At 37.7% G+C, this 23,477-nt stretch overlaps 1 protein-coding gene across 9 annotated transcripts in view; it reads left to right on the top strand.

Moving 5' to 3' along the window:
- Positions 1-23,477, top strand: part of Tanc2 (tetratricopeptide repeat, ankyrin repeat and coiled-coil containing 2) — a 335,376-nt gene that overhangs the window by 248,561 nt on the left and 63,338 nt on the right. For all 9 annotated transcript variants that reach the window (XM_029484221.2, XM_029484218.2, XM_029484223.2 and 6 more), the window contains 3 exons: positions 5,456-5,687; positions 13,814-13,980; positions 16,975-17,582. In XM_029484221.2, the coding sequence (XP_029340081.1) occupies positions 5,456-5,687; positions 13,814-13,980; positions 16,975-17,582 (1,007 nt within the window). The remainder of the gene's footprint in view (positions 1-5,455; positions 5,688-13,813; positions 13,981-16,974; positions 17,583-23,477) is intronic.

Below are 23,477 nucleotides of genomic sequence, written 5' to 3'. Positions count from 1 at the left end.
AGTCAGTATTTGAGAACACCAACATTGTGAAGAATGACTAAAGGTCTCTTACAGATGAAAGGAGACTAAAGAGAAATAGCTAAATACTGTCTGGGGTTCTGGGTGGATCTTGAGCAGGAAAAGACCTAATGGACACACTAAAATTTGAGTAATATTAGATAAGATTACTAAGTGTTGTTTAGATTTTTAGGTAAAATTATTTTATGCTAATTTCCTGGCTTTTATAATTATGATTATATAAAATACTAACAAAGGAGGCTGGGTGAGGAATAAATGGAAACTCTGTGTACTACTTTTGCAACATTTCTGTAAGTCTAAAATGAGTTCAAGTTAAAAAGTAAAAGTCGTGTTGCTTTAAAAAAAAGGAGGAAGAGAAGGTAGGGCTTGAAACTGGAAAATTACTGAAACAACCCAAGCCTGGGAACTATTGTTAGCCTCCAGTCCCAAAGTGAAGATTAAAATCAGAGTTAAGAGACAAGAATAAAGGAAGATAAAGTAGTTATTTACAATGAGCCTTCAGATTTCTAGAAATACTAAAGTAGCTTGTGTGGTGGTAGCTCACATTTTACTTTACGTGATGGGCGTTTTGCTTGCATGTTTGTGCACCACATGGTCTGCTGTTGTGTAAGGAGACCAGAAGAGGGAATTTTAGGAACCAGTGCCATAGACAGCTCTGAGTAGCCATATGCATGCTGGGAATTAAATTCAGGTCCTTGGGAAGAGCAGCCAGTGCTCTTAACCGCTAAACATCTCTCTTACCCCAGTGATCCACACTTTAATCTCACCATTCAGGAGACTGATAAAGGAGGATCATCACCATAAGGCCAGTGCCATCTGCATAGTGATTTCCAGGTTTGCTTGTTTGTTTTCTTAGCTGACTTAATAGTTGAAAGATAAACTAATAAATAAATCCAGAGTATTGAGTGTTGGGTGGGCTTAAGAGTATGAGAGCTGACCGAAAAGAAGAGCTAATATCACTCTAGAATTTAAAAGATACAAATGTCAGTTGTTATGTAAGCTAGATTTTTCTGTCCAGATGAATTCCAGATACTCAAAACTGTCCTTTCTTAATATGAGATTAGCTTAATTCTTTCATAGGTGTTCATTTGAAATAGAAAAATGTTCTATGGTACATGAGGGCCTGATACTTTTAACACAAGCCTGGAAGGTTTACTCCACTCAATTCTTTGATAAGGGTCTCTCTCTCTCTCTCTCTCTCTCTCTCTCTCTCTCTCTCTCTCTCTCTCTCTCACACACACACACACACACACACACACACACACACTTTGACAGTACTAAAGTTGGAAATCAGAGTATCATGCACACTTAGTAAGCATTCTGCCACTGAAATCTTCTCTAACCCAATCAAAATCTTTTTAATACTGTATTAAATTTACTATATGTATGCTCAAGTATCTAGGTCAGAAAGTAATATATGGGAATTGTGAGTCCCAGGCATTGAACTCAGGTCCTCAGGCTTGGCAGCAGCCACCTTTACTACAACATTTTACCAGTCCCCAATCAAAACACTATACTGACCTCCATCCTTAAGTATATGTGGCCTTCCAGCCTCTCCTTTTGTTCTTCTCTTGAAGGAGGAACATAACATTTACTTATTGTCTTCCTTCAAATAAATAATGTAATTCTAGTCACTTCAATATATTTTGTTTAGAATTATTCCAATATAAATTTTAGATAGTTAACATAAGTAAAACTTGGGGTGAAAAAAATCATGTAAGAAAGACACAGCTACACAATGGAGTACTACTCAGCTATTAAAAATAATGAATTTATGAAATTCTTAGGCAAATGGATGGATCTGGAGGATATCATCCTAAGTGAGGTAACCCAATCACAAAAGAACACACATGATATGCAATCACTGATAAGTGGATATTAGCCCAGAAACTTAGAATACCCAAAATACAATTTGCAAAACACATAAAATTCAAGAAGAAGGAAGACCAAAGTGTGGATACTTTGTTCCTTCTTAGAATGGGGAACAAAATACACATGGAAGGAGTTACAGAGACAAAGTTCAGAGAAGAGCCTGAAGGAACGACCATCCAGAGACTGCCCAACTGGGGGATCTATCCCATAAACAACCACCAAACCCAGACACTAGGCAGATGCCAACAAGAGCCTGTTGACAGGAGCCTGATATAGCTGTCTCCTCTGCCAGTGCCTGGCAAATACAGAAGTGGATGCTCACAGTCATCCATTGGACAGAGCACAAGGTCCCCAATGAAGGAGCCAGAGAAATACCCAGGGAGCAGAAGGGGTCTGAAGCCCCATAGGAGAAACATCAATATGAACTAACCAGTACCCCCCAGAGCTCCTTGGAACTATACCACCAATCAAAGAAAACACATTATGGAACTTGTGGCTCTTGCTATATATGTAGCAGAGGATGGCCTAGTCGGTCATCAATGGGAGGAGAGGCCCTTGGTCCTGTGAAGGCTCTATGCCCCAGTATAGGGGAATGCAAGGAACAGGAGTTGGAGTGGGTGGGTTGGGGAGCAGGCAGAGGGGGTAGGGGATAGGGGATTTTCAGAGGGGAAACTAGGAAAGGGATAACATTTGAAATGTAAATACAATATCTAAAGAAGGAAGGAAGGAAGGAAGGAAGGAAGGAAGAGAAAGAAAGAAAGAAAGAAAGAAAGAAAGAAAGAAAGAAAGAAAGAGAGAAAGAGAGAAAGAGAGAAAGAGAGAAAGAGAGAAAGAGAGAAAGAGAGAAAGAGAGAGAGAAAGAGAGAAAGAGAGAAAGAGAGAAAGAAAGAGAGAAAGAGAGAAAGAAAGAGAGAAAGAGAGAGCTAAAAATGAGATTAAGACAAGAGATCTTGAGACAAAAGAGTCCATGCATGGAAAGGGTTGTGCCTGTTGGTTTATTAAGGTAGACGGATTCTGAGCCATTTCTGAGCTATAACTATAATGAGTATAACAACTTCCTCAAAGCTGTAAAGTGCTGTATAAATGTACCTTTTTCCCAGTGACATGAGAGACTCAGGAAAGGTACATACATTTAGGCTTGCTCCCTGTTTTTATAGATAGGAAATATTTAGGTAGTATCAAAAGACAATTTAGGAGGCTGGAGAGATGACTCAGTGCTTAAGAGCACTTGCTGTTTTTTCAAAGGACCTAGGTTCAATTCCTAGCACCCATATTGCAGTTAACAAGTGTCTGTAACTCCAGTTCCAGGTGATCTGCTGCCTTCTTCTGGCCCCCACAAGCATCAGGCATTTTGATACAGGGTCTCACTGAAACTGTAGCTCATGAAAACTATGCTAGCTGGCAGAGGTCTGTCTGTCTACACCTTCCCAGCACTGATTTTACTGACACACAGCCTTTTAGACATGGGTGCTGTCATTTTATCTGACTAAGATAGCTCAGTGCCTAACATAGTTTTCATGGAATTTATTTACTTATACATACCACGTATCTACTTTGAAATGTGCAGTTAATAACCTATTTTGAATCATCTTGCAAATCTGAAGATATTGAGTGGGTTTTCTACCTGAATTCTTCAAAGAAATCAAGACTTTATATTTGGAATGCCAAATACTAAAATTAAAAGAGGAGCAGCTTTAGAATATATAACTGTACACTGTATTTTGTTAAATGAAACCTCATTAATCCAAGTCCACATCTGAAGGCTTCAGTGTAGTTCAGTGACAGAGTGCTTGGCAGTAAATGTAAGTGCCTGGGCTCCATTCCCAGTACTGGAAACATCTCCAAGTACACATAATGATTTTTAACAAAATCAGTAAAAGAACCCTTCTTGTAAGTTTTATAATCTTTATCTGTAAAATAATACCTCACTACATTACATAAAAAGCAAGTTATACAAGGCTCGGTGAGCTGTACATTGCCTCCACATCTGGAACCAATTGAAGCAAAGTATGGTGAGCCTACATGTTGATTCAAAGATCTGTGTCTGTGAAGACAATAACCACTGGCTGCACAGTTGGCTGAGAGGACGAGGTTTCCCCCTAGGGAACACTGTCTTTAACATAGATAATAAAGCAGGGACTAATCACCTAAAGAAAAGGATGGAGCTCCAAACGCAACCTCTGGTTTCTAGTCCTCCTCTGGAGTTCAGACTTCTTTGTTTCACTCATAAGCAATTCCTGTAGTTAGCTTTAAATATACAATAACATCCGATATTATTTGATTTCCTTTATGTTTAATGAGAAAGATTTTTAACTGTTTAAAAGAGTTGACATTTACAGGATGTATTAAAGAGACTACCACACCTACAGATTAGGAGGTTTGTTTTTTGTTTTTTCAGAATAGAACACCTCTGTTGTAAACTTGTCCAAGAGGGAACTAAAGAACAGCATTCCCAGTACGTGCATGAGTGCTATTGGGATGTCTGAGCTACCTATAGGCACAAAGTTAGTTGCTAAATGAGCATACAGCACAGTGATGGTGGTACTTCTGAAGATGAGTGTGGTCATGGTGGTGGCCATGATGAAGGGGGCAAAATCAGCTAATGCCATTACCCTCTTACTGTGTGCTAAGCGCCTTGTCAGACTCTTTCCATAAATCAAGCTTGAATCTCTCCTATTGATGCCATGTTTTCTACTGTATGCCATCTCTTTTCTTGGCAGTAATGAGCCAGAAGAGTGATCTATATTAAAGTCACTCTCTGTGCTAAGGGTGAGGAGGTAGAGGTGGAGGTGGAGGCAGGAAGATCAGGAGTTCCAGGCCAGCCTCGGCTACATTAGTGCAACCCTATCAAAAGGAAGGAGGCTCTTTTTTGCACTTGCACTTGAGGCAAAAAGAACAACCATAACAGAAGATATGGAGTAAATTCTGTGCAACTCTAACAGACAGCTTAAAACAGACAGACAGATAGACAGCCCAGAACCTGAATGTTATTAATACTCTTAAACTCTTAGAATTTAAGACCCACATTTAGCAAAAATCTCACCTTTTTCCTTCTTTCTTTTTTCTAATTTTGGTACTTTTCCTTTGTTTGAATTTTCAGAAACTATTCACTGATAATTTTTAGATCTAAGTTATTTTATTTTATAGGCTCATCTTTTAAAGAACAGGACTGTACCATAAAGTGATGTGAGCATGTGTATCTCTTGAGACTACCATGTTTTTCCTCACTGTTTTATTTCTAATGCTTTGTTACAAGAGTATACCTTTCTATACTACTGTGTGGAATAAATGTTAGCAATATTAATGTACCTCTTCCTTCTCAGTCTCGCTTCTTATCTCATACGATTCAGAAGGCGTAGCCCATTTTATTTATAAACTTTAATTTTAGGTTGTTAGAATATATGCATATATTATGTCTAATTTTTGACTGTGCATAAATTATGCAGTTGCATTAGTGGCTTTTATTTTTATTTGAGAAAATGGAGAAACCAAAGACAGTGTTAGGGTATGGTCATATGTAACCATAGCTGCTAATAAGCCTGTTTGCAATCTCATCTTTACATAGGTGGTTGCCTATCACTATTGCCAGGCAGATAATGCCTACACCTGCCTGGTACCAGAATTCGTCCACAATGTTGCTGCCCTGCTCTGCCGCTCACCTCAGCTGACAGCTTACCGGGAACAGCTTCTTCGGGAGCCTCACCTGCAGAGCATGCTAAGCCTCCGGTCCTGTGTTCAAGACCCCATGGCCTCCTTCCGGAGAGGAGTCCTAGAGCCCTTGGAGAACCTCCACAAAGGTATAAATAAGGTTGAAAGGAACCGTGGTCACTTGGGTTGTGATATAGAAATGATTGTTTATTACATTGTCAGAACTAAATGTTCTATAGCTGATGTCTACAGAGTACAGCATACAGAAGACTTTTCTTGGGTAGAGTGTGATAATGCACATATGTAGTCCCAGCATTTGGAAGAGGCTAGGGTAGGTGGACTGCTTGAATCCAGGAAGTAAAAACAAACCTAGGCAATGTAACAGGACCCTATTTCAAAATAACAAATCCCTGTAGAAACTGATCCTTCCTTTGCAAAGGTTCTTATTTTGATTTCCAGATGATTTTAGTTTTCTTATAATAAAGGTAGTAGAGCTTCTAACCCTTTCTGTGGAAATAGAATTAATCAATAAAGTTGCTACTCCGTCTCACTGTTTCAGAGTTTCTAGAGCTAGAAACTCTATAGTTAAAAAATATCTGCAGTACGTTTATTATGCCACTCATGGCTGCATACCTCACTCAGTGTACTGTTCACTTGGAAGGTATGTAAAAAGGCACATGGACATTGTGTGGTACATAAATTGTATCAGGAAAGCTAGTGGTTTTTAGTGAACATGGAATCAGTGGGCTCTGTCTCCCTCTTGTGCTCATGCCTTACCTTTTTCTTTCCAGCCCTGGTATTCACTGAAGCCTAAGCACAGTCATCTCCTTAATCCTCTCTCCACATTTTTTCACCTTTTAAATTTTTTACTTTTAGTGTGAGGAGGCAGGTTGGTGTGGAGCATTGCATCCATGATACAGCTATATGTGAATGTACACATCCACATGTAGAGAGGCCAGAGGAAGAGGCTGGTGGCTTCCTCTGTAGCTCTCTTCATTAATTGTCTTAACGCAGGGTCTCTCACTGACTGACCATTGAGCTCCTGAATCTTCCAGTCTCTCCTCCCACCCCCAGCACTGGGGTTTCTGGCATGTGCTGCCATACTCAGCTTTTTACATGTGTGCTTGGGAGTCCAGCTTTTGCATAGCACTCTTACCCACTGAGCCGTCTCTTCACCCTCCTCTATGCTGCTGCTGCTGCTGCTGCTGTTGTTGTTGTTGTTGTTATTGTTGTTACATTTTGCTTATTTATTTTGTGTGGGAGCACTCATACCACAGCTTATATGTGGTGACCAAAAGATAGCTTGTGAGAATCAGTTCTGTCGCCCTACTGTGTGGGTCATCAGGTGTGGAAGCTGGTCCCTTTACCCACTAAACCACCATACCTGTCTGTCTCCACTTGTAAAAATGTTTTTGTCAGCACTGGAAGCCAAACAGAGTAATAAAGATAAGTATCTCAGTTATGCTTCTCAACATATTAGTGTGCATATATATATAACATATATATATATATATATAATCTTAAAATTTAATGTGAACATTTAATGAGCACTTACAGTATGCCAGATAAATTTGTGCTGTACAAGTAGTAGTTGTTTTTGCTCAAGTTATTAGCTGTTTCTCTTTGGCCAAATTGTGTACAATTAAATTTCAAAACTTGTGTTCATCTTTTCTCATTCATACTTACCTTTTGACCTTGAACATGATAGCTATTTCAGGAAATACATTTTGAATAGAGGCATAAAAGGGAAAACTGCTCTTATGGATGTGTTTGGTTTGGTTTGGTTTTTTTGAGACAGGATCTCTCTATGTAGCTCTGGCTGTCCTAGAGCTCACAATGTAGACCAGGCTGGTCTCAGACTCACAGAGATCCACCTGCCTCTGGCGCCCTAGTGCTAGATTAAAGGAGTGCGCCACAGCCCCATGATGCATGGGTATTTTAAAAGGGCAGTGATACAAAGAGCTGTGCCCTGTAGGTATTCAAAGGGAATATACAGATGCTTGCTGAGTCTGTACCAAATTCTCAACCATAATAGCTCATTTTACTGTAAGATAGATCTATTCATTTCTCTATCCCTGTAGATATCCCTATTAACAAACTCTGAGTAAGTTCAGTTGTTTAATTATGTTCTGGAGGTTTCTACTCACTCTTAAAGCTATAAGCACCAGATGGAAAAACAATTTACAATCGTTAAAAATTGTTTAATCAGGGCGCTGGAGAGATGGCTCGGTGGTTAAGGGCACTGATTGCTCTTCCAGAGGTCCTGAGTTCAAATCCCAGCAACCACATGGTGGCTCACAACCATCTGGAATGGGATCTAATGCCCTCTTCTGGTGTGTCTGAAGACAGCTGCAGTGTACTTATATATAATAAGTAAATAAATAAATCTGTTTTAAAAATTGTTTAATCAACCCAAAAGATAAAAAAGAAAATAATAGAAAAGATTAAAATCATATTAAGGAGTTAGTTGTAAAATATAAATGGAGTAAGAAAATCAAAATGCAGAAACTGTCAGACTGAATAAAGAACGAAATCTGATCCATATGCTGCTGTCTTCAAAGAGTTACTCAGATATCACACAACTGAAAATGAAAGAATAGAGAATTAAATAGTGGGTAAAATATAAACCATAAGAAATCTAGAGTAGTTTGTTAATGGCAGAATAGACTTTTAAACAAGCAATATTAGTAAGGGCAATTAGTAGACATGAAAGCCAGTTCATCAGGAGATAAAGTAATCCAAATTATGTACCTAGAATCAGGGATTCAGAATCATGAATCAAAATATGATCAAAGAGATTAATAAGCAAAACCCAGTTAGAGACAGGTATTTAAATGCTTCTCAGTAACTATTGAAACAAGTAGAGGAAAACATTACAGATACAGATTTGAATGATGTTATCAACCAACTTGCTCTGGCTGATACTTATAGAACATTACTTAATAAATACAAAATATATATTTTTTCTTTAAGAAAACATAAACTATATTCTGAGCTATAGAACAAGTCTCAAAATTTTCTAAAAGTTATCTGAGAATGGTAGTGCATGCCAAAACTCCCGGCAATTAGGATGCTGAGGTGAGAAGACTGTGAGTTCAAGACAAGTGTACATAGTGAGGTCCTGCCTCTAAAACAACAAAAATCAAAGTTAAAAATCAGTCTAGGGAGCTATCTTAGTCTGTAATGTGCAAGGACCCAAGTTTGATACTCGGTGCCTTTATAAAAACAAAATAGAAATAAAGGCACACACTTGTAATCCCACTGTTTGGGAGAAGGAAACAGGTAAGTCACCAGGGCTCACTAGACAGTATCCTGACCAGTAAGAGAGCATTGTCTCTCAAAAAGAAAAAAAAAAAGCCACAGCACCCAGAGCACAATGCTGAGTCGTCCACTGCACACCGTGGGCATGCACCCCGAGAAGGTAAATACTGCAGCAGTGTTGCCCAAAACAGTGGACTTACAACAGAAGTCACTAACAATACTTAAATATGTATAGGTGAGCCTCTTCTAAATAACCTATAGGTCAAAGAGCAGGTCATACAAAGAATGTTTAGTATGTCAAAATGAATAATATAAAATAACTTGTGTGAGTTTCTTTCTTAAACTAGGAAAATAAACTTAATTAGTATAGATAAGGAAGTGATCTTCAAACAGAAATGATTGAAGTAGAAAGTTGATGTGAAATTGGATAATCAAGCCTCAGCAAGACTGTTCAAAAAATATGGGAGAAAAACATGAATTAACAGCATCATAAATCAAGAGCTGGTACTACAGTTCATAAAAATATTTTTAAAAACAAACCATTATAAACGACTTTATCACAATTAAATTTAACAAACTGACTAAAGTAGACAGGTTATTCTTAAAACATACATATTGCTTAACATATGTTAAAAAAAACAGAAAAGGACATTTCATGATTTATTTTGTCAGGCAAGCATAACACTGATGGACATCAAAATGTCAAACATATGGATCTTTTAAAAACTAAAAACTCGTGTCTCTAGCTGCATATGTATCAGAAGATGGCCTAGTCGGCCATCAGTGGAAAGAGAGGCCCATTGGTCGTGCAAACTTTATATGCCTCAGTACAGGGGAATGCCAGGGCCACGAAGTAAGAGTGGGTGGGTGGGGGAGTGGGTGGGGGAGCAGGTGGGGGACTTTTGGGATAGCATTGGAAATGTAAATGAAATAAATACCTAATAAAAAATTTTAAAAAAAGTAGATTATACACCATTATTCCTCATGGCTATCATAACAAAATCGTTGAAGAAGAAAAAAGCTAATAACGAAGTTAGTTTCTACTTGGTCAGGATTACAGTGTTAGCTTAACATTTGGAAGTTAATCTATATAATTTATCATGTTAACAAAGGCTCGTCCATATAATTATCCTAATAAGTACATAAACCCAGATGTCCATCAATGTAATGAATAAACGGATTGTAAACTTGTTCAATGGAATTCTTCTTAGTAATAAAAAGAAACAAATACATGTAGGCTGTGGTGATGGAATTTAAACACTGGCTGGCTGCCCTTTGAGCACTGACAGGAAGGATACCTAAGGGAATTTTCTTGAATGACAGAAATGTTTTTCAATTTGATCAGGTTTTTAGTTGCATGATTATATATATTTACCAAAACTTATCAGAGTATATAGTTGAAATAGCCTTTTTTTAAAATCATATATACATATCCTCAGGTAGCTAGAGTTTTCCTCCCAGGGGAGTTTTACAGAAAATACCTTTCAATTCGTAGTCAGGAATTAGATTGTTAATAACGCACTTCTCCTTTAAAAAAATATAGACAGTATTTTCCAAAATTTTTAAAGATTCCAAAAGCTTCCCAGTGGGCATTTGCTTCAGCCACCAATATGAAGTGAGAGAACAGGAGCATCACAGCAGAAGGGAGGTGATTCTGAGGGACAGACAGACAGTGGCTGTGGGTCTGTTAGCGACTCCTGTGTGCTGTACTCAGAAGCACACTAAGATGCCGTTGGGATTTCAGCTCTCACTGTTTCCTCTTCTCATTCAGTGTCTGTAATCATTACTTATCCCCAGCACCTATGTACAGTCTTAGAAGGGACTACTAGGGAAGACTCCAAAGATTTACTAAGGGTATATGTAAGCAAAGGCAATGAGGAACACCAGGGGATGTTATTTACAGGGGTTAAAGCAAGATTAAAAGCCTGGGAAACTTTCCAGTGACATCTTAGCTAGAGCAGTGACTCATAATTTAAAAGTCTTCAGTTAGTCCATGACAAAATAAGAAAATGAAACTATCTAGAATTTGAGTGGTCATAGATACAGATTTTTAAAGTATATAGAAGTTAATATATTTATTTTTTAATTAAAATTTTTTTCTGATGTAAAATGAAGTTTATTTGGAGCATGAGAAGGGGACGTTGAGGAGAGAGTAGAGGCAGAGAAAGAGGGGACAGAAAAGGACAGAGAAAGAAAGGGAAGGAAAAGAGGAAAAGGAGGCCAGAAAGAGCTAACATTTGTCTATGAAATAACTCTGATAATAAATAGTACTTGCAGACTAGAGAAATGGCTCAGCCATTAAAGACTAAACTCACGATCAAAAAATAAATAGTATCTGCATTTTAAATGTTCATACATTTAAATGGCAGAATATGAAATATCAATATTTTGTTTGTCCTTTATTTTAAATTTTTTGGTTGGTTTGTTTGTTTGTTTGTGTTTTTGTTTTTCAAGACAGGGTTTCTCTGTGTAGCCCTGGCTGTCCTGGAACTCACTCTGTAGACCAGGCTGGCCTCGAACTCAGAAATCTGCCTGGCTCTGCCTCCCAAGTGCTGGGATTAAAGGCATGCGTCACCACTGCCCGGCTATTTTAATTTTTAAAATTCTTTTAATATTCTGTAAAAGCTTGAAAATGCAGTTTGAAGGCATTAAAGTCTCTTCTCTTAAGTATATAACTCGAGAACCTCATTAGACAAAAAAAAAAGAAATTATTTAGCAGTGTCTTTCATTTTTTACAATGTCTATAACGTTAGAAATTTTGTATTTTTGTTTTAAATTATTTTTAAAAAATAATATATAATGATGTCTTTAATAAACTTATCTGTTGACATCTTATAAGCCTGCATCCCTAGGTAACGCCTCCCAAGAATGGAAGGAAAGTCTCAAGCAAGAAAACTTCACAGGAATTTAAAAGACTGTCATTATCCTGATACAGGGACAAATGTTTTCTTTCTTACAGGGCTAGAGATCAAATACAGGACCTTCTGTATGGTAGACAAATCTACCACCCAGCCCACATTAGTCCCCACTTTAGAGAGAAGAACTATTTATGTTTTATTCATGGAATAAATAATGTACTCTATTGAAAATTTCTGTAAATAAAATTTAGCTTTATTAGCAAATTAATTGTTTAATTCAGTACAATATCCAGGGCCAATGATATGGCTCCTCGGTGGGCAAAAGCACTTTCCTCCGAGCCTGCCAACCTTAGTTCAATCACTGGGGACCCACATGGTAGAAGAAAACTGACTACACACACACACAACATCACAAATGTAATTTTTAAGAAGTGTTTGAAATGTTTCTCAAAAACAAAACAAAAACAAAAAACTTTTCTACAGGGGCATTGTCATCAGCCTTTTGACCCTGTGAGGATCTTGGCTTAGGAATCAGCCAGGTCAAGTGTGAAGGGAGAGTGCCACGCTTCCAGCAGTCACCTGGGGAAGGAAGAACCACTTTACCACTTGGCTGTTTCCACTGTGAAAATGTTCTCAGGCCACCACCTGCTGAACAAGTGCTTTTGAAACTAGTGAGCGCTCCTGAAGCAACATACAACTCGTCCAGCAAGCTAGGAGCTGTGCAGTCAACCAGATACATCTATTTTCTCTGTGGAAATTAAGATACAGTTCAGTTTCAGGGAGCCAGAGTTCTCAAAATCAAGCCTGTAATAATTCCATTCCTCATTCCAAGTTAGTCCTCTATTACTTCATTTTTTAACTTGAAATTTTCCTTAATTTTTGGAGTCTCTAAAAGACTATTTTTGTTTCCTTGGTACCAAGTCATTAATACTAACATTTTATTTAAAAAAAAAAAAACCTGAAAGTAACAAGTTAAAATTATCTGGCCTGCATCATTGGGAAGAGAGGCCCCTTGGTCTTGCAAACTTTATATGCCCCAATACAGGGGAACACCAGGGCCAAGACGTGGGAGTGAGTGGGTAGGGGAGCAGGATGGGGGGAGGGTATAGGGAACTTTTGGGATAGCATTTGAAATGTAAATGAAGAAAATACCTAATAAAAATTTTGGAAAAAAAAGTGATTAAACTTTAGCAAAATACAAAAAAAAAAGATCTGGCCTGTGGATATAGCTCAGTGTGGAGTGTTTACCCATCATGCAAAAGGCCCTGGTTACAATCCCAAGTATTGACAAAAGATACACAAACACCTCTTCATAATTTGAGAGTTGACATTATAATATTGGTAAAGTGAAATTAAGTTCTTAGTGTAAAACTTGAAAAAACTGAGCTCATGTGTAGAACAAAATAGAATAGTTTGTTTTTTACTTTTAAAAATTAAAAGAACCAATGTTTTACAGTAGTCTGAACCTTTTATTTTGAACCTAATTTCATTTTTCCTTTAAATTAAACCTGTTTCTTCATTAGATAACCAGAAGTATTCAATATTAGTTAAGAATTGATACACACTTAATGAGAGAATATAGGCCTGAAATCTCACTAAGCACCCTTGGCCTGAACCTAAAGATAAGTTAATTCCGTTAGTTTAGAAGGGAACTAAATGCCAACGGTTCTCTGACAGGACTCCCCCTGGGAGACCAGTGATGGGACTGTCTCATCATCTAGGATCTTGAGATCTCACCTGCCAGGTTCATCCATGTTCCATCCTCTCTTTCCAGAACTATACTACCTCAGTCTTTAGGAATTTACAAAAGAATATGTGATGTTATTTTCTTTATGCTATGATAGAAACAGTCTGTTTAGCTTTTACGTGTGTGGGAGAATAGTGAAGTTCCACATTCAAGAGCTCATAACTCCAGCTGTCAGACTCTTACAATGAAAATATGGTATTCTTGAACCTTTAGTACACATGCTCATATACCTGTGACCTGATGAAAAACCAAGTGATTCAGCAAATGAATGAGTACATGTCTTTATAATAAGTTATACACACTGAGCATTGTAATACATTTTTCCCGGACTGATCTGTGGTCAAAAACCCAATGAGAACTCACCTATCCACTTGGTAATTGTGAAGTAATTTGTTTCTTTCTATCTCAGAGAGAAAAATCCCAGATGAAGATTTCATCATTTTAATTGATGGATTAAATGAAGCAGAATTTCACAAACCGGATTATGGGGATACAATTGTATCATTTCTAAGTAAAATGATTGGAAATTTTCCTTCTTGGCTCAAACTAATTGTAACAGTTAGGACCAGTTTACAGGTATGTGTTTGTTTGCTTCTGAACCATAGATTACCTCTCTTGCGAAGAGCTTAAGCTGAAAAAGTTCTGAATCCTAGTTCTCTTAGCTCTTCTTAAACCTAAGAGACATGATCTAGAAAAAACATTCTCTCTGTATGACAAGTTCCTATTCCCATTGCTCTGGGTAAGGCTTAATAAAATGTTCCTCAAAATATCATTACAAGGCTAGGTATCCATGAACACCTGAAGCAGAAGAGAGTCATGAGTTCAAGATCAGGCTAAAAGGAGGAGAGAGGGAGAGGGGGGGGAGAAGGAGGAGGAGGAGGAAAAAAAAGAAAGGCCTATCCTTTAGACTTTGTCTTGATGTACTAGTGCAAAGGGGGAAATGCCTCACACTTTGAATTCCACTTCACGCTTTCAGCCTGCCATAGAGGCTCAGACTTTCCACTTCTTCCCTTACTTTAAGTTCATTTTTTGGTAGTGTGGATGTAGTCTCTGTATATGCCTTCCTCTAGCAAGTCCTGGCAATATTAGGACTTTGGGTTATATTTTTACAACTAAGAGATAAGGTTTTGCTTCCTGTAGATTATCTTTCCTACTCATTATTAATAATTTAATGGCCTGAAAGAACCAGGAATGTGTGATTGAGTCTGTAAATAGTACTGGGCTAAGGAGTTAGGGTTGTAGTTCCCACTCTGGTTTGGAACAGTGTTTCTCATCTTTAAAAAAAAAATCTCTTCTTGATTAAGATCACATAGAATATATAGTCATTCCACTATTTTGATAAAGCCCACTTGTAATAACTAATACATAGATGAGTCAGATTAAGTCTCCCCTTTCCCCCTCCTTTCAGCTTTTATTATTATTATTATATATTGGCAAATTATATCTACTGCCCTCTTGTCAAGAAGCAGTATCTCTAATTCCATAACCTTACAGATGTTTACTATCATTCTGCAGGTTATTTGGGTCACAGTCTAGATCCACATAGTGATCTTCACAGCTAAATTACATATAACCTAATTAGTTGGTAGTAGCTTGGTTGTTAAAATATTAATAGGAAAGATCTACAGGAACAAAATCTTGTGTTTAGTTTTGTTTCTTGTTTTGTTTTTATTTTCATTTTTTTAAGAAAAAAGAAAAATAAATTTCACTGGCTAACTCCTAGGCTGACCTCAAACTCATGATCTTCCTGTCTCAACCTCCAGAGTATTGAATGTACAGATGTGTGCCACCATACCTAGCTATGATCTCTAATTTTAATATTTATGCATAAGCAGTATTAATGTAATATCTGTTCTAACATGATGACATGTATAATTGAAGAAGAAGTTTTAAATGTCTAGGAAGGTAGAGCAGAAAAACCTTCATTTTTCAACTGTGCTAAAGAATAGACAGAGTACTATGCATATTCCAGATTTTATAAGTCCAAATTTCAGTGACTTCATGTGTAAAACCTGTAGTAACTTCCTAGATACTGCACTTTCTTTAATGAAGAGTTTCTAAGAATTATTTTCCTCACAAAATCATATGTAATTTTCCATTACTTCTATAGACATTTCATGGATTTTTAGAGTATGTCCAGTAATGTCCTAATACTTGAGGATTCAGTAGTAAATAAAACATTCAATGTCTCTACTTTTGTAACACTTTTTTAGTAAGGAACATAAACACAAAAAATATAATTAAGCATATTGTAATATTAGGGGTGATATCATGTCAATTACTTTGAAGAAAAATAAAATAGTATAAAGAGATAGAAATGGTAGTTTTGAGTAGGTAGGAGAAGCCCCTCTAGGGAGCATTTGAAAGGGATGAATCTGATCTACCATTTTTAAACACCTACCTTCTGCTTCTGTACATCATAGAATACAGAGGATGGAGGCGATAAGCAGAAAGGGGTGGAAGTTGATGGTATCTTAAACTAGCCATTGGAAAATATCTTGAAGGAGAATAAAAAGCAGTTGATTGGCCAGGTGTGATGGTTCATACCTGTGATATCATCATTTTTGAAGGCTGAGGCAAGAGAGTTAAGAGTTCTAGACCTTCTAAGCTACATAGAAAATTCAAAAAGAAAAAAGACTTGATGACAGACTGAATGTGAGTGTAAGCAAGATATCAAGAATGAATCCTGGGGTTTAGTGAGTATGTGAACAGATGCCATCTTCAGAAACAAAGATCTCCCAGATGCCTTCAAGGATTTAATGTCAGGGTCGATGGCAATACAGTTAATTTGTTAACAGAGGAAATGTCTTGTGATGGAGTATAAAATGTGATAATTCTTATTTAGTCACATTAAGTTTATCTATGAAACAACAAAGTATAAATTGCTTAGTAAACTAAGATACAAGGTGAGAACTCAGAGGAATTAAGTAATCTGGCAAAATAGATATTTAGAACTGTTTTTAGAGAGTGGAAATGAGGAAGAAGGAAAATTAATAGAGACCAGAGCCTGAAGTGGGCTAGGAAATGAAAGGAGCTAGTAGAAGAGGCTTGGTAAAACTAGTCAGTGTGATAAGAAAATGAGGATGTGTCTTAAGAGCAGGCTGCTGAAAATGATTCCCCCAGAAAGCTGTGGAAAGATGCTGTCAACAGTCAAACACTGCTGAGATTCTGAGAAGATGGAAACTAAAGCTAACTATTGGATTTGCCAAGGTTAAGATATTGACAATCTTGGCAGTAGCCATTTTTAGTGAATAGGTAAGGTTTCAGTGAAGGCAGAGTATCAGAAATAAAGAGAATTCGAAGAACTTCTTTGATTTTATCCTCACGTACTCTTTACAAAGACCCATAAAAAGTCTCAGTATTGGGAAAAGCCATCTTCTTACTGTGTGCATAATTTCCTTTAGTCTATAGATATCATGATTAATATTATTAATTATTAAGAATATCATTAATGTTCTTCTTTAGCCACTCAGAAATTCAGACTGAACTCTGAACCCCATAGTTATAAGAGAGTTAGGGGAAACTGAAGGTCCTTCTGTCTATCTCTATCTCTCTCTCCATCTGTTTTAGGAAATTACCAAGTTGCTGCCTTTCCATAGGATTTTTTTGGATCGACTAGAAGAGAATGAAGCCATAGACCAGGACCTGCAGGCTTACATCCTGCACCGGATTCACAGCAGCTCAGAGATCCAGAATAACATCTCACTTAATGGCAAGATGGACAATACTACATTTGGCAAACTCAGTTCTCACCTCAAGACCCTCAGTCAAGGGTCCTATCTATACCTGAAACTCACATTTGACCTCATAGAGAAAGGCTACCTAGTGCTAAAGAGTTCTAGCTACAAAGTCGTTCCTGTTTCGCTCTCTGAGGTTTATTTACTCCAGTGCAATATGAAGTTCCCAACTCAGTCTTCCTTTGACCGGGTGATGCCTCTCCTGAATGTGGCAGTAGCCTCTCTCCACCCACTTACTGATGAACATATTTTCCAGGCCATCAATGCTGGGAGCATTGAAGGCACACTAGAATGGGAAGACTTTCAACAAAGGATGGAGAACCTCTCCATGTTCCTCATCAAGCGCAGAGACATGACTCGGATGTTTGTGCATCCTTCTTTTCGAGAATGGCTTATCTGGAGAGAAGAAGGAGAGAAAACCAAATTTCTCTGTGATCCCAGGTAAGATATAGATCTGTGATAAGTGAGTCTGAGCCTGTTTTAAATTTCTTACATAGGGCATGGATATTGAAGGCAATGGGAAATGCTCTTACTTGAACACTTCCCACAGAGGAGATTTTTCTCTGCATCTCAAAGCAAGACTGCAAGTTTAGCAGTGCCTGTTACTCAGACTGTGACTCATCAAAAAGACCGAAGCTCTGACACTGCGGGGTTTTTAATGACCCTGTGGCCCTGCTGTTCCCCAGACCTTGTTATAAAAACTATATTTGTGGACATGTCTCTCAACCTATTCCTTCATGCTGATTCATTGAAAAGCTAATTTCAGATTTTGATGATGGTATTAAGCTAGGCAGAGAAGAATTTATGATATTTTCCCAGAGCAGGAAACTTACAATGAAGCATGCTTGCATAGAAAGAAAAGGAACTATATGGTAACCTAGGAACTGACATTTACTTAATGATCCCAAACTTTAGACCTACATAAAGGCAGAAGTCATCCCTTGCTCCTACTTTTGGTGAGCAGTAAGCAAGGTCTTACAGTGTAATACCAAGACTACTACAAGTTCAAAGAAAGTGCTGAGAATGTGTGCTCTCCTCCCCTGCCTTTTCAGTAAGGGACACTTCAGGAGTCTCAAAACTTAGTCCTGTAACTAGGTAAAAAAAAAAAAAAAAAAAACCCACACCCTCTGCTGTTAGCATTTTGAGGCACAGCTTTTTAAAGCAAACCAAATATGGATCTCTTGCATGAGTTGTATGACATTCACAAAACTATTTTGTGGTAAGGTAGCATCCAGCCTTATATCTTCCTACCTTCAACAGACACCTGAAATTACAGAGAGAATCAGCCCTATATAAATCTTAGCTTTTCCTAGTCACATATACCAATGATAGAGTTTATCGATTAGTCACCATAAGAAGTTAAAAACAGTAGAACAAAGGGATATAGTAGAACAAAGGTTATATGAGTGGGGTCTCTCAAAATAGCTTATTGTGCCTTTATATTTTACTCTTAAGAGACACTTAACACGTTTACAGATTCTCTTTGACATATCCAAATTGTCAATTAGCATTACTACACTTTTGTTTTAGAGTCATTATTAAATAAGATAAAGTTTACTTGAACACAGGCACCACAACAACCTCTGGGCTAAGTGTGATTAGGGTGTATATAACATTTACAACAGGGATCTACTAGACAAAGGGATGACTTGGCTCCCAGGCAGGACAAAGTAAAGTAGCATGAGATTTCAACACAGTATTCAGAAGACACACAATTTAACTTACAAATTGTTTCTTTGTGTATTTTTTTATTTAATACTTCCAGTTGATCTTGGCTAAGACCTTGGAAATTAAAATGGTAGATAATAAAGCTACTAAAAATCTTGTTCATATTGCTTCTGACTCTTAAAACGTAGAGTTAAAGACTGTGTGGTGGCGCATGCCTTTAATCCCAGCACTTGGGAGGCAGAGGCAGGCAGATTTCTGAGTTCGAGGCCAGCCTGGTCTACAGAGTGAGTTCCAGGACAGCTAGGACTATACAGAGAAACCCTGTCTCAAAAAACAAAACAAAAAACAAAAAACCACCTGCCTAGTTAAGAAACAATATTTAATCCAGAGTTACTTAATAAACACTTTGAGGCCAGTTCCCATACAATCTCTTGCTAACTATCTGTTTTCCCATTCTGGAATATGTCAGGATTAAAGAGCAGGTAAGTCCAAGACAAACAGACTACTACTGAATTAACTACCTTTCTTACAAATAATGCAGTCCTCACGGGCTCACAAAAGAGAGAATACAGCTTTTATGCAGTGTGTTGTAGTTATATAGGCTTGCTTTCCCAGTAATGTTTATTAACTCAGAGCAACAGCAGACTGGTCCAGCTGCTTCTTTCTTCAGGTGCTTAGCAGTCTGTTCTTTGATGATTTAATAACATGGCTGCTGAATGGCCATCATATTTTATTTAAGAGAGAACAAGTAAATATGTAAACAGAAACAGGAGTTATCAAAAAACACCATCCTTATATTTCATTTCAGTTAGAACTCAGGCACCTCCTCAGTCTGGGACAGCAGCAGCCTTGTTACTCAAGTGTTCTTCTCATAGGTGAGACTCCTGGGCCAACAAAGTGGGATTTGAGTGAGAACTAAAGGACAGAGGCCATCTAGTCTAGCCTTTCAGAGAGACTGGCTGCAACTACTTTCCATTAAGGACTATCACCAGGCATAGTCTCTCCAGTTCTGTCTAGAATACCCAGTGTCCTCAGTAGGCCAGAATAGATCAACTCAGTGCCTCTAATCACAGCAGCTAAGCCTGGCTGAGAGTATGCATGTGTAGAGAGAACTCTCAGGGACAACACAGCATTGTTTATTCTCGTCCATTTTCTAGACTTTAGGTAGTTGTTCACTCTGAACTTGTTGACCTTATTAGGGAATTAGACACACAGAGAATATTCTAGTAATATCAAAAGTTAGTTGATATTCATCAGAAATAAACTACTTAGGGAAGTGGTATCTGCCTAAACACAAAAGATCTAGAGTGTAGTATAAGGAAGAGCACATCAGGAGATGAGTGCTACACTGATGGTGAATTATCTCCCTTTTAAAAATCAGGTTGCCTGTTGTCCCAGAATCTGAGCAAAGAATTAAACATAATGTAGAGAGTTATTTAACATTTCATGCACATAATGGTAACAGAAAGAAATGGATTATAAGCAGTCTCCTTGCCTGACTTGGTAATTGTATAATGGGAGGGTTGACAGATTAAACAAAATGTTGCTGGAAATCATTTTTATCATCAAAACTTTGTTTGTTGCAGGATCACACTATGTAGAACAGGCTATAGTCCTCCAGCCTCAGCATCTCAGGTGCTAGCATTACAAGCATGCACTACCTTGCTCAGCTCAAAACATCTTTCTGATATCAGAAGCTTTGGTGTCTTCTGTCTTTGTGAGAGCATGTCCTGGGAGCACTCACAAGCCTGGACCTTCTGGCTTATTCTGCATCTGTTTCCTACTGTTCATCACTGTCACCGTGGATTTAATTTGTCCTGTTTTATTCTATTGCGCCCTGAGACATAGATTGGCCCACTAATCTAATAAACTAAGCCCTGCTATTATGCTAATAGTGAGAAGGTAAAAAGGCCATCTGTGGCAACCTGTGCATTTTAAGTGAGGTGGAAAGAAAAGTGGCACTAACCTTTTCTGTCCAACCCATTAGTGACTTTGAGAGTAGAAATTTGAAGCTGAGAGAGAACAGGGAGCTATAAGCCTTGTGGTGCTGTCTAATAGCAGCCTAGCATTTCTGTATCACAGTAGGCTCAGCCTGAATAAATCTCCATACTTTTTTTCTATTTCCTTTCCTCATTTTCTCTTATGATAACTAGCCTCCCCTAAGAACAGCTCTCAGATTAACATTTTGCTCTGAATGGGACTATTTTGACACAGAAATTAGAAGCCCTGTCTTCTTTATTTTTATGTATTTGAATTAAAGACAGTAAATTTATAAAGTTCATGTAATTAGTATAGACATCATGATGTAGAAGTTTACATTAGTTTGACCTGATTTCCTCAAACTAAGAAGAGCAAATACTGTGGTGAGTGAACAGAGAAAGACTACACAAATCCATTACTACAAGTGTACACCAAACCTGCTTCCTCATGACCAAAGTTGATTGCTTATAATTAATGGGCTTTGCTGGGATTTGTTTATTTGGTTTGGTTTGTTGGGGTTTGGGGGGGTTGGGGGTTTGTCTGGGGGTTTTTTGGGGTTTTTGGATGCATATGGATGAATTACACATTCACTTAGTGAATTGTCTTTTGGAGAATTAGTGCTCTTGGTGCATGTTGTCAGGTAAGCAATTTTTCTAAGATTGGAAAAAGAAAGAGGTTAAAAAGAGGGCTAGAGAGATGGATGGCTCAGCAGTTAAGAGCCCTGGCTGCTCTTCCAGAGGACTTGGGTTTAATTCCCACCACGTACATGGCAGCTCACAACTGTCTGTAACTCCAGTTTCAGGGGATCCAACACCCTCACACAGACAATCATGTAGACAAAGCATGAGTGCACATGAGTTTTAGTTAGTGAGGTCTGTTCTTCTAATAAAAATTTATGTTTTTTTTTTGAAAGAACAGGATATCTACCCTAATATGACAATTATCCATGCCAGAGTCCTGCATAGCCAGTATACAAATTGATGAATTTTAGTGAGATATGTACTTCTATGCCAGATATAAACCTTCAAGTGGGATAACACTTAATCTTGCACAAAGTCAAGGTTACTGCTTCAGGTAGATATTGCAATGTCTCACAATAATCCATAAGTGTAAAGTGGGTTCTGTTTTCTAAAAGTGTTTATAGAGTCCTTAGCAATCTGATAAAGCAAGGGAAGACAGAGACTCCTAGACCTAAATCAGCCCTTAGGTGTTCTGACATCCCAAACAGCCTTCACTTATACTTGGCTGTTCCTAGGTGACCTTACCACCTAGAAGAATTAGCTTCTTACTGTCTTTTCCCTTCTAAGGCTTCACCACCACCAAGGAGGAAATCAGTATTCTACTGTCCTGGTTTGCATATCATGTTTTCCAGGGAGAAATTTCTCTGACCTTAATATTACTTAGAATTTATCTGAGTCAATGAATTTTTTCCTATTATCTAATTACCACAAAAATAAATTTGAAACTAAAATCTGAAGTAGTACTTTTCTAAGCCAAAGTTCTGTTTTGTGATATGATACAAATGAGAACATATATGAAAATCTAGTATTTTCTTCATTAGTCAAATAAGCAAACCATTTCTTTATTTAAACTAACAGGGGTTTGGGGAGGTAACTGAATTGTAGCATGCTTGCCTAGCATGCATAAGGCCCTGACTTGATCCCCACCATCACAAGAGAAGGAAGGAAGGAAGGAAGGTCAGCCATCTAGATGTGTTGATTCTTACCTGTAATCCTAGCTCCAGGGAGGTGAAGCAGAAGGGTCCAAGTTAGAGGCTATTTATACAGCAAGACTATAAAAGTAGAAAAACTGTCTAACCATCAGAAGATAGGCATAACATTTAGTTTTCCTTTTCCAAGTCCAAAAGAAAGGTTTTTAAAGGTTAATAATAATAAGACTTTTCCCTCAAGCCCAGTTAAGACAGAAACTACATGCACTGTAATACTGTCTTAAAAACTCATGAGAAATGTGCTAAGTCAATATATATATATATAGAGAGAGAGAGGGGAGTTGTTTATGATAAGATGCACAGAGCATTGTTTTATGACTTGGCATAAATGCTCAACCGTTGCTACTCATGAACCTTTTATAGAAGAGCAGCAATCAGAAACTCCAAAAGGGACTTGTATACTTCTAGAAAGTAACACTGCTTCATATTCTTAAATATGCATGTATAGCTTATTTTAAAGGTGGTTATAGTCCATAAAAAAATACTGGCTTAAAATTAAAAGATGTGGAGAGGTGATTAGAGACCTTTTTTTTAACTCAATCTTGTTATTGTAGCCTGGGTTTCCCTTGAGCTCATAATTCTCCTGCCTCAATTTCCCTGAAATTATAGGCATGTACCCTCTTGCCCAACAAAGACATTTTTAGTACTAAAAATAGCATAAAGGGTTATAGACAGAACTCAGTTGGTAAAGTGCTTGCGGTACAAGCCTGATGACCTGAGCTTGCACCCCAGAACCCACATAAAAGAAAAAAGTACAGAGAGATGGATTCCAGGAGCACACTATCCAGCCAGCCCACTCAGGTCCCTCCCACTGAGAGACATGCACACACACATGTGCACCCCCATGAACACTTATGCACCTACACAAACACACATGCACATGCATACATACATATCTACACACTAAAAAAGCATAAGAAATAAAGTCTAAATTTATCCTACTAATAAGCCTCTAAAAT

Source organism: Mus caroli, unplaced genomic scaffold, assembly GCF_978045245.1.
Source record: "Mus caroli unplaced genomic scaffold, Mus_caroli_1 scaffold_13, whole genome shotgun sequence".
Taxonomy (NCBI): Eukaryota; Metazoa; Chordata; class Mammalia; order Rodentia; family Muridae; genus Mus; species Mus caroli.
Note: the sequence above shows the minus strand (reverse complement) of the source record. Positions and strands in the feature narration are given on the sequence as shown.